Here is a 12,139-nt window from a genome sequence, read left to right on the forward strand (position 1 = left end):
GCTCAACATGAGCTCTCAATGTGCACTTGCAGCCTGGAAAGCCCGTCAGATCCCGGGCTGCATCAAGAGAAGTTTGGCCAGCAGGTCAAGGGAGGTGATTCTCCCTCAGCTCTGGTGAGACCCCACCTGGAGTAATACATCCAGTTCTGGAGCCCCTATTACAAGAGGGATATGGATGTGCTGGAACATGTCCAGAGAAGGGCCACGAGGATGATCAGAGGGCTGGAGCGCTTCTCCTATGAGGACAAACTGAAAGAGTTGGGGCTGATCAGTCTGGAGAAAAGAAGGCTCCAAGGTAACCTTATTGTGGCCTTCCAGTATCTGAAGGGGGCCTACAAGAAGGCTGGGGAGGGACTTCTTAGGATATCAGGTAGTGATAGGACTAGAGAGAATGGAATGAAGCTGGAGATGGGGAGATTCAGACTGGACACGAGGAAGAAGTTCTTCACCATGAAAGTGGTGAAGCCCTAGAATGGGGTGTCCAGGGAAGTGGTTGAGACCCCATCCCTGGAGGTGTTTAAGAGCAGGCTGGATGAGGCTCTGGCCAGCCTGATCTAGTGTGAGATGTCTGCCCATAGCAGAGGGGTTGAAACTAGATGATCCTTGTGGTCCCTTCCAACCCTGACTGATTCTATGATTCTGTATTTCAACCTTAGATTGTTTTCAAGCATATTTACTCTGTAATTTTCAGCAACCTTTTTACTTTTTCTTTTCTTTTTATATTTTTTCTAATGTAGGTGACATATCCAAACTGTATCTCTGGTATCACTGCTCAGCAGGGAAAATACAGCTTAAGAACCTGCAGGGCTAGCTGCTCACTCAGCATCTGTGTGTTTGGAAGGAGCTCATTTCTGGGATTTGAACTTGAACAGCAGCCCAGAAAAGCAGTTATTCAACATACAGTGAATCAGTAAAATTTAATACAGCTCTTCTCTTAAATGAAACAAGAAAATAATAAACCTTCAGCTTATAAACCACTAAGGATCATGGGAAAAGGAACCATGTTTTCAAAGTTAGTCCCAGTTTTAGTTAAAATCATTATTTAACCTGAGGAAACACATGTCTTCCCATTTTGGTATAAAACTTCTGCTATTGAGCAAGAATAGGCCCACCAGATTCCAGGTTTTCAGATATATAGAACTAAAGCAAACAGTTCTTATAAGAATGAAATGGGTTTTTTTCAGCTATTATCTCTATCAGTGATGTTATTTGCTAAATAAAGCTTTGATCTGTGTGGGATTTTTAACAAATGTGTTGAACTGTTGAAGAATAAATTTGCTTCTTCCATGATGTCAATAAGAGAAAAAAAGAGAGAAAAAAAAGGGGGCTGGCAGAGGAAGAAAAAAAGGAAAGGAAGGAGAAGGAAAGGAAGGAAGGAGAAGGAAAGGAAGGAAGGAGAAGGAAAGGAAGGAAGGAGAAGGAAAGGAAGGAAGGAGAAGGAAAGGAAGGAAGGAGAAGGAAAGGAAGGAAGGAGAAGGAAAGGAAGGAAGGAGAAGGAAAGGAAGGAAGGAGAAGGAAAGGAAGGAAGGAGAAGGAAAGGAAGGAAGGAGAAGGAAAGGAAGGAAGGAGAAGGAAAGGAAGGAAGGAGAAGGAAAGGAAGGAAGGAGAAGGAAAGGAAGGAAGGAGAAGGAAAGGAAGGAAGGAGAAGGAAAGGAAGGAAGGAGAAGGAAAGGAAGGAAGGAGAAGGAAAGGAAGGAAGGAGAAGGAAAGGAAGGAAGGAGAAGGAAAGGAAGGAAGGAGAAGGAAAGGAAGGAAGGAGAAGGAAAGGAAGGAAGGAGAAGGAAAGGAAGGAAGGAGAAGGAAAGGAAGGAAGGAGAAGGAAAGGAAGGAAGGAGAAGGAAAGGAAGGAAGGAGAAGGAAAGGAAGGAAGGAGAAGGAAAGGAAGGAAGGAGAAGGAAAAAAAGGGCAAATATATCATTGATGCATGTGGGCTCTGTCCTGCTTTGCAGCTTTGATTGCTGCACTGTAAGTGTGCTTAGCAGTAACTCTAGATGATGTGTGAAGATGGAGCTGTGGGATGGATCAGCTCTGAAATAGAGACATACCTTTTTCCAAAAGAGCTTGCTCAGTGGCATAGGAGTAGATGATGCCCTCTCCTTCGTCACCTCTTTGGGGGCTTCACAGACCACTGTATGCTGTTGAGCTGCGGGCTCAGGAGCTTTTGTATTCTGTTTAGTTGTCTGCACATCTTGAGAGGAAGGGACATTTTTGTCCGTTTTTACGGAAATAACAGGCTGCTGTTCAGTGCTCTATGAAGAAATAGGAACATACAGGCTGTTGGAAACACGTGAAGCACAAGATACTTGCAGCACATTCAGGCATCACCTGGTACAAAAGGTAAACTGCACAGCAGACCATGGCTGCACAGGATACACAAGGCAACAAGGAGCTGCATCCCTCTCCTTTCAAATAAGGTAGTGTTTTGAACAGAGGAAGCAAATTACATAGTAACCCACCTTTCATAACAGAGATGATTAATTGATAAATTAAAATGCTGTCTTTTAGGCTGGAACCGACAGTAAGAATAATTATTCAGTATTCATACAAATAACTTGAATCATCCTACTCACTTTCGTATTAGTTGTCTGTTGGGTCTCTTTTGCAGCCTGAAGGGAAACAAAACACAAAGACAAGTCTGTTTCTGGCAATGTCAGTGCTCACAGTTACACAGTTCAGGAATTGTCTGTGTCAAATTACTTTATTTTTAGTGAATGTTTGTGAAAGTCCTGGCTCATGCAACCATGGAAACTGCTCCCTGGCAGAGGCAAGGCTGCCTGGAGGGATTGCCATCTCTCATTCCTCTACCTGCAGCACTGTTGCAGCCTTGTGTGGAATTGTTTTGTGCTCACACTGCTGCACTTGCAGTCCTCAACCTATTGTTTAAAAATGTGTTTTTCCATGCACATTCTCAGTTTCTCCAGGAAAGACATCACACAGGGCTTTAAGACAATAGAAGAGATTTTTCTGAGTGGAGTCTCTGTGCACACATACAAGCCAGAGCTGAGCCTTTTCCACTGAGGGAATTGCATACCAGTCTGGGACATGCTAACACCACGTTCCAAGTGGGAAGCTTTGCTTTCTGGGACATGAAACAGAGGCAGATGACTGCCTGGAAATGAAGGGCACAGAACAGCCGTGGCTTTATAACTCAGATGCAGGAGTCACAGCTCAACAAAGAGAAACTCTGCAGGTGCTGGAGGCTGGTTTAGTCCATCCACTAATACTTTTGTGCATTAGGTGGGATTTATTGTTTTGCAAATAGAAATATTCAGTGATGGGTCTCCTGGTTTCATCAAAATACACAAAAGTAGGAGGGATTCAGTTAGCAAAACTCCTTCCTGACCAGTGATATATAGCACTATCTATTGACCCTAACATCCAGCATAACTTATGCTGAAAAGGAGCATCTGAGCTGGAAAACAGAGGAGCATCAAGCCACAAACTCAAGTAAATGTGAGCCCAGTGCCCCTAGGTTTAGGCAGCCTGCCACACACTCTGCAGCTTTCTTGAAAGAATAGGTGAGAATTGTTTTGCAGGAGCCAAGAACTTTTTTTGTGTGTGTGGTTGAGTCTAATGAACAAGATCTAGAGCCAGTGATAAGTAGTGTAATGCTGTGAGCTGCCTTTAGTACTAATGTTGAAAACAAATGATTAACCCTTCCCTTCCAAGTAAAAATTCTGTAAATCAGTAGAGTTATATTGCAAAAATGATATGCAATGCAAGGCAAGTATACACAGATGGGACTCCAATGTCAAATGCCATCCAAACTCAGAGTTTGAGGTCAAATGGCCAAATCACACTGCATCAGGTTATGCTATGGATTTATATTAGGAAAACAGCATTCACAAGACAGTTAGTATTCATGTCAACACAGGACACTGAAAAACAATGTTTCTGTTCACCTAATTGTCAAGCTAGTCTTACCTAAGACACAAAGAAGTGCACTTTGGAAGACTTGCAGAGAAAAAAATATTCAGAGGAGAAAGTTCTTAAATATGGATTCAGATATTAAAATGATGATTTCAAATTAATTCATTACCTATTAATCTAGTTGGCACATCATGGTAAGGCATCTCAAATGAGAGAGCATGTATAGAAAGAGTTCTTTTCTTACAAGAGGGGATAACTTCAGGGTTTGCCTGTCACAGCAGTGCTCTGATTTGAATCTCCACTTACAAGCCAACTGTTGGCACCATTTGAATCCTTCTCCTTTATTCTTGATACGTCATAAATGATACCTCACTTATTGCCTCCATATTTTGTAGGTGGAAAGCAAGCTATGAAAAATAATCTTTGAAACAACAACAACAACAAAATCTGTAAAAGGAATAAGATTTTATGGGACTGATTTTGTTGGTGTAAATCTTAATGCTGTTGTATTCCTTCATGGTAACTGCTTCTTTAAAATTCTCTCAAATAACCTAATGGAAACTAATCAGCTCTCCAAACAACTCACTGCAAAATTTTGAGCTCTTGTAGATGAGGCTTAGCACCTTAAAAATGCTAGCCAGGTATGATTTCTACTAGGAAGCCTCAACTATAAGCAAATCATTTGTATCTTAATTGTATTAAATATTAAAAGCATTAGCTGTTAATTTAGTATACTCAGGAGGAGATCGTAACTTTAAGCTGTTGGCAGGAACCGTGGTACTAAAACCATTGTGGTTTTAAGACCATTGAAGGTAGAACATTGAAAACCATTTAACTGTGGTTTTAAAAACCATTGAAGGAATAACAATAGTCCCAGTAATATGCAGATCACATTTCTATCTCAAGAAAACAAATGAAAAAAGACAGTGGAGAGAACATTTTTGTTTTGAAAATCTCTTCAAGAACTCTCTTTGCCTTGTGTCCTTGCTTGTAAAGCCCCCTACTCACCAGAAATTCTATGTGGGTGTTTTGGGTGAGCATTAAGTATTAATTACTTTCCTCCCCCGTTGGAAGGGTCTCTGTTTCTTCATCCTTTTGGGCTAAAACACTAAATTCTCTGCTTCCCTGCCACAGAACATTGTGGCAGATTATCTTCAGAGTGCAGAAATGCACAAATATGGACCTTGAGACAAAAATCTGCAGTGTTTGTTTTTCCCCCCAAAAAATAAAAAGCTAATGTCCTCTGAAACAACCATTTGCACAACGAAGTTATGCATAGTGAGCAACTTCAAAGTACCCTTGAAAAAACAGATTTCTTCCCTCTAAACTAAACCTAGAATTCAACCAGCAATAACTTCTGTTTTCAGTGAACTGTAACTACTTCTGAAAGGAATTCTATGGTTTAACCTTCTCTATGCCATACCAACTGTCCCAATTCACCAGATCACCAATTTTCACCCCTTGACAGTGCCTGCTAAGGCAATGTGGATCATGAAGCCTTGGCTACAGTTGGACTGAGCTCTTAAACATGTCCTACAACTGCAAGTGCTGTTTGTCCATTGTTTATCAGTACCTTTTATTTTAAGTGGGCAGGGAAGTTTAATGAGCATTAGTAACTGGGAAGTATGTAGCAGGGAAGGTTAGACAATTGGTTTCAGAATCCTGAATTCACAGATGGCACAACAAGGGAAACATTGCACATGAGTGTTGTTTCCATAACTCACGGCACAGAAATACTCATGCCAGCGGTGTCCAGAGCACTGCCCAGCTGGCCTGATGCTGATTTCAGTTACCAATTTAATAACTTTGCTTGGTGACAGGAGCCATCTGTTACTGCTCAGGATTCTGCTCTTGCTAGGGCTTTATACAGACCTTATGTCTAAAGAGTTTACTAAATGTACTGTGTCCTAGCTTGGGACTGTCTGCCTTCTTTTTCTTGGCTCCTTTACTTTGGGAATCTGCTGCTGTCTTCGGCGCGGGTTGCCCACCATGGCCTTTTTCCACCTTCGATCCCTTTTGTACAACAGCATTTGAAGTTGAGTACTTCTTGTCAAGTTCTTAGTTCATAAGAGACAGTCACTCATATATGTAACATTAAAATCCAAACATTTTCTTTCTGCCCAGGACAACAAATTATATTTGTGGGGGTTGGTTTGTTTATTTTTCCCTGAGTGATTACCCCTTTTTTTTTCAACTCTCTTTCACCTGAGTACTAAAATAGACATAAAAGCTCAAGCAATCCATTTGACTGAAAATTAAACCAATTTGCCCCTCATTAGAATAGAATAGAATAAACCAGGTTGGAAGAGACCTTCAAGATCATCACGTCCAACCTATCACCCAACACCACCCAATCAACTAACCCATGTAACCAAGCACCCTGTCAAGTCTCCTCCTGAACACCTCCAGTGACGGCGACTCCACCACCTCCCCGGGCAGTCCATTCCAATGGGCAATCACTCTCTCTGTGTAAAACTTCCTCCTGACCTCCGGCCTGAACTTCCCCTGGCGCAGCCTGAGACCCAAGTCCCACAGAGACCAAGATGTCTGCATTTTAAATGCACTAGTAACCAACTGAATCTGGGATTTATTACGTTGAAATAGGCGAATGTATAAAGCTTTGAAAGTATCTTCATTCTTTTCATTGCAGTATTAGAGACTTTAAAGTGATTTGCATAATGCATTATTTATGAAAGCGGAAGTATGCATATTCATGACGTGCTACAGAAAATATGCCCAGTTTGCACTAATGTGCATGAAATGAAAGTATCAGAAATAGTGGTGATCGACTGACGCTAAAAGCGCTGAATGAGTGCTGCTTCCTTTCCATCGTGACCCAGGTGCCTGCAGGAGGCACTTGTTTTGGGAATCACTGCATAGTGGTGGGAGAGACTAGATCTCTAAAAAAAACCCAAACAGACAGCACATTGGAAAAAGCCACTACAAAGGGCTATAAGAGAAAGAAGCAGTGGCAGATGTCTATAAGGAGGGGGGATGAGGAGGAGAAGCAGTATCAGGCTGTTTTTTAAGAGGTTGGAGCAGATCCTGCAGCTCAATGCAGACTCAGTTATCCAGTACTGGGGGGAGGCAAACCTGTTCAGATATATGACTTTCAACAAGTCTTGGAAAAAAAAATTGAGCAACACTTGCTAATATGCTCCATTTAATTTTTCACAGCATTGTAAAAAAATATTTTTAATTCATAATCCAAGTGCTTCCCCAAAACTTCACTCTTCAGGATGCTGTTTTTGTCATTTCCCCCCACGTCCCCAGTCTCCAACACAACCCTCGGGAACAAGCTTGTTCTCATGAACAATAGAGGTTTTTCTTCTTTCCCCCAAATGTTAATCTTTTCCAGTAAAGTAAAAAAGGAGGGGAGATACAAAACCAGACATGTTCAAGGTTGCATTACAACACAACAGTCTTTATGGTAACGGCATTGTCCATAACATGAGTAATCACAAATGCTATAGGGCAGCATTCTTTACTATTCAATGTCTCCTTGTTAGGTTTTACGGCAAAAAGATGCCTTTGATTACCTTGTACAAAGGAAGATGAAGTATTCTTTACTTCCTAATAGCTACTACCCTGAACTTAATTCTTGTCTCCCTTAGCCAATTTATTTCCTGATTTAATTAAGAATCAGGCTAATATACAGTAAAGAAATACAAATGGTTTAGTGGGCATGGTGGTATTGGGTTGATGACCTTAGAGGTCTTTTCCTGTATTTCAGTGACAAATGACTCAAGCATTCTCCCTATGGGTAATCAGCTTGTCCCTCTTCAAGCTTTATTCTGTTTTCACAGAATCACCAAAGTTGGAAGAGACTTCAAAGATCATCAAGTCCAACCTGTCACCACAGACCTCATGGCTAAACCATGGCACCAAGTGCCACATCCAATCCCTTCTTGAACACCTCCAGGGATGGTGACTCCACCACCTCCCTGGGCAACCCATTCCAGTGGCTAAAAACTCTCTCAGTGAAGAACTTTCTCCTCATCTCAAGCCTAAACTTCCCCCAACACAGCTTGAGACTGTGTCCTCTTGTTCTCTTTTACTCTGTTTTCTTTTACACTTGGACAAGGCAAAAATTAAAATTCTTTACTGCATGAATGCTTTAGAGCAAGTTGACAAGAACTCCCAGAACTACAGAAGCAGAGAGAGACACAAAGTGCAAAGAAACAATCAGCCTACCTAGAGTGCTCACAATGCGAAGGACCAAGCACTGTGGTTGATCACAGCTAGCATGGTAGGAGGAAAGTTCCAGAGTACAGAATAATGTGTGTGTGCACGTGAAGCTGAGATCTCCATCTTGAGTTTGCTTCATTCCAGGCAAGTGCATACTGCCTACAAAGTGCTTTGTACTATGAAGAGCCTGTGGCCACTAAAATTAAAATTGGTCATTTTTTGCTCCAGCCCTCTGCATCATTTTCAGTATTTCCAAACATACAATGATGCAGGAACAAGTTAGGATCTGCTACAGAATGGTCAGAAAGCTGATTTGGGGCAGATTTGATGCAAATGCCATGTTGGTTAGTGTAAACTTGGAAAGGATCAATTAATCCAAGGAAATATGACTCAGCTCATACTAAACTCCTGCATTTACACGGATGAAATAACAATCATGAAGGGTGCGCCTAGGCTGCTCAAAGAATACATGTCTTTAGCCAGCTGATTAAAGCCAGAGGCATTGCTGATGACAACATGTTGGTGCAAAACCTACCAAGTACAGCTTTCTTCATGCTGCACAGCTCTGCACAGCAGCAGGGAGCATGCTGCCGTGCTCTGCAAAGATGAAGTGGGCTAGGGCTGTTCCTCAGATTTATTGGAGACCTTGGCTATCCTCCCAGCCATGGGAGAGCACATTGGGACTGTACCAGTCCTGGTGTGATAAACACAGGTTCTCCCTGCAAAAGCAGTGCATGAACAGCCAAAATGAAAGCATGACCAGGACTCAAAGCATGACCAGCCAAACCACTGGAAAGCACGGCAGCACTCAGGAAAGGCTCATCAGGCTGCACAAGGGCACAAGCCTCACTTAAGAACACACCATTGCCATCAAGATAGAAGTCATTTCCCAGCGGGAAAATGTCCATTATCTCATTTTATATGCCAGCTGAAAAATCTGCAGCTTTTCTATACAATGGTTGATAAGTGAACCCTTTTAACATTTTTCTCTATTACAGAGAAAATATCACTCCTTGTATCAGGAAGATAGTGGAGATAAAGGAATTCTTTGTAAAAAACAACTCCCATTTAACTTCCACATAACAAGTTTGCATATCCTGCTAGTCACCTGTATTTGTTTACCCTCACAGGTGTGATAGCAAGCCAAGCCCAAACAGCATATTTGTTTCCAAATTACAGTATCCCTGCACCAACAGTCACCTGTCACAGGGGCATACGAGTGAGCTTGATAAAGCCAGCTGTGCAAACGGGACTGACAACTGGTTTTTTCAGAAGATGTGGAAAAGCTACAAGTCTCACAAACAGTGCAATTTGATAACTACCTTTTCTGGATAGCTTGGAAAAACCTTAGCCCTGGGTGATGATGTCTAGAATTATTGAGCTATAATCAGGGAGTGTTGTGTACCCTCCACGTACTCACCAAGCTTTCTGGGAAGAATGACTTCACTATTTTAGTATTAGGCTATATAAACTGAGTGGGACAAAAGAAAAGGGGAAAAAAAAAAAGCATAGAAAACAAAAGTGTGGATGCCTATAGTGATTTTAGCTCCTTAAGAGTTCCACTGGAAAAGACATATCCTTTTTTAAGGTTTTCATCTTTGTCTTAATTACATTTGACCAAAGGAATTGCAAGAACAACTTTAATTACTATAGCCATAATGATGGGCAAGGACAGATAATGTGGAAGTTGTGTCAGTGATATGCTTGCAAGCTGCTGAAACACTAGAAGATAGAAGGCAGCTCGATACAAAGGGTCTCACTTCTGCTTCTGTTGAAACTATTGTAAGTTCTGGCACTGACAGGACATGAAAAAAAATAATGACAAGAAGTCTTTAAACACCTACATTTTTCCATTTTAGAAGATTGTTTTCAACTGAAGAATTTTTTTTTACAGCTTAGATTTTTCCACATTTTGGCTGGGTAGGGTTGGGTTTTTTAATAAGTTTAGATACATTGGATCAATCTGATGTTTTCAATATCTCTAATAGCAAATGAAAGCTATAGTTGAGAAGTTTTTCTGAGTTGGCATGTAAAGGGCTATCACTGCTCACAGACACCCCCCCCAAAAAGTTTCCTTTTACCAGTGGAATACAAGAACAAATGGTTTGCAATGAAAAAGCAAGAGGTCACAGCTGCCTGTCACATGTAGGAGTATTTCTCAGACTGATTCTGTATCTGTCTGACCAGTACAGTTTTCGGTTCCCAGGGGGAACATTACACACTCTGGTAGTCAGCTTGATGCACTGCACTACAACAGCTTGAGCACTCAGTTCACTCTGCTTAACACTCCCTGATCCTCTTCTCTGCATGTAAAGGGAAGAACCCTGGAAGTCCCTGTCCTGCTCAGAGCAGCTCCATCATGTTGGGATCTCCTTCTGCTTTTTATTGATTTTAGGGGGAAACTGATCTCACTCAACCTCCTGCACACCAGGAGTGACCCTGCAGGGCAGCACCTGGGAGCAGGCTTCTGCCCACATCCCTTCTCACCTAGCTGCAGAGCTGCAGGGAGATCTCACTTGTCCTACCTACCAGGATGTGGCAGCCTCAGCAGGTGCTGAGAGGTAAGACAACAACACATATATACACAACTGGTAATGAAAAACCATCAGCTCTGCATAGCTCTGTGAACAATGGAGTTAAGAGTCAGGTCATGACCAGCCTTGCAGAAAATGCCACAGTTCAGATCCTGATTTTAACATATGGTATGAAGAATTGCAGTTTATGCTTATCTTGCTTTCACATTTATTCAGAGAAAAAAATATTTCTGATTATTTCAGGTGATAACACTGACTGGGGAAAGAAGCAATAAAATGAAGAGTAGGCACATGTGTCAAAAACATCTAGTGACCAGTGACAGGAGGAGGAATCTGCCTACCTTGTCTTCAGAATCACTTTTGGCTTCAGCTTTGCTTGGGGAAACCTTAAATGAATTTAAGAAAAACAAAGTCACACCCAACTCAGGCTTTCAAAAGATCTGAAAAAATCATGTTTGGGGGTTGGAACTAGATGATCCTTGTGGTCCCTTCCAACCCTGACTGATACTATGATACTATGTTTCAAACCAGTGGTTTTTTCCTAGCACAAAGGTGAAGGTACAAATATTGCTTTTCCCCCCAGGTGGGAATATTGATTAAATAAATATTTCTTTAGCACAACTTAAAGTCAATGGCTAAAATGAAAATTATCTAGATCAAAGATACGTTATTCAAGCTTATCCATCAATTAATCCATAAAAATGAACTTTTAGAGATATTACAAAATAAAGTTTCATCATGCAAAAAAGCCTTCAGATCTACACACATCTGTGGCAGTTTATGTAGAAGATTCCAGAGTAGATTATTATCGTTTGATCATAACTGCACTGTACCTACACATCTTGGATAGGGCACTGAGCAACCCAGTCCAGTGGGAAGTGTGTCTGCCCACAGCAGGGTGTTGGAACTAGATTATCTTTAAGATCCCTTCCAACCCAAGCCATTCTATGATTCCATGATCTTTCTATCACACCCAAGTCTTCTCTAAGGCATCTGTTTGGCTTCATTACTTCTCAGTGCCTGTGACAGCAAATGTTGCATTTAGCTCAACCTGTCCACATGGGTTTTTATAAGCAATTTAAAGTGCAACCTAGAGATGAAAAGCAAAAGGCAAACCCAAACTTACCAGCGTTTTAAGGAAACTCATGATGGAATTCTCTGTTGAAGCAGATGATTGGGGGTTGTCTTGTTTTACCTCTGCCTTTTCAGGTTGCTCAGCAGTGAGACCGTTGACACCCGCCAAGTCCTGCTGCAGGTCTTTTCCGTTGCAGGCATCTATCTCCTAAAAAAAAGGGGGGAGAGGGCAGAGTTTCCTTAGTCTTAGCTTGCTTAATTTCCAGTGGAATGCAAAAAGTAACATTTGTGACTTGCATTATGTTGTGCTGAGAGTCACAACCCTAATTCCAACCATAGTTCTCCAGCCTACGTATTCCAGACAACGGAGCATTTGTCCATCACTTGCCCCTCTCTTGTAATACATTGGGCATTTGCCGTTGGTTGGAGGAACATTGTTCTCAGCTATCAAGTACAACAAACACAAATAAAGT

General features: G+C 41.6%; 1 protein-coding gene across 4 annotated transcripts in view; it reads right to left on the reverse strand.

The window, feature by feature from the left end:
* Nucleotides 1-12,139, reverse strand: part of BCAS1 (brain enriched myelin associated protein 1) — a 58,193-nt gene that overhangs the window by 25,236 nt on the left and 20,818 nt on the right. For 3 of the 4 annotated variants that reach the window (XM_068149963.1, XM_068149960.1, XM_068149959.1), the window contains exons 6-10: nucleotides 11,719-11,874; nucleotides 10,934-10,978; nucleotides 5,743-5,883; nucleotides 2,571-2,606; nucleotides 2,046-2,249 (exon numbers count right to left, since the gene is read on the reverse strand). In XM_068149963.1, the coding sequence (XP_068006064.1) occupies nucleotides 2,046-2,249; nucleotides 2,571-2,606; nucleotides 5,743-5,883; nucleotides 10,934-10,978; nucleotides 11,719-11,874 (582 nt within the window). The remainder of the gene's footprint in view (nucleotides 1-2,045; nucleotides 2,250-2,570; nucleotides 2,607-5,742; nucleotides 5,884-10,933; nucleotides 10,979-11,718; nucleotides 11,875-12,139) is intronic. The other variant, XM_068149961.1, reaches the window with a different exon arrangement.

The sequence above is a fragment of the Melanerpes formicivorus genome, unplaced genomic scaffold, assembly GCF_026170545.1.
Source record: "Melanerpes formicivorus ecotype bairdi unplaced genomic scaffold, bMelFor1.0.p_v2 SCAF_19, whole genome shotgun sequence".
Lineage (NCBI taxonomy): Eukaryota > Metazoa > Chordata > Aves > Piciformes > Picidae > Melanerpes > Melanerpes formicivorus.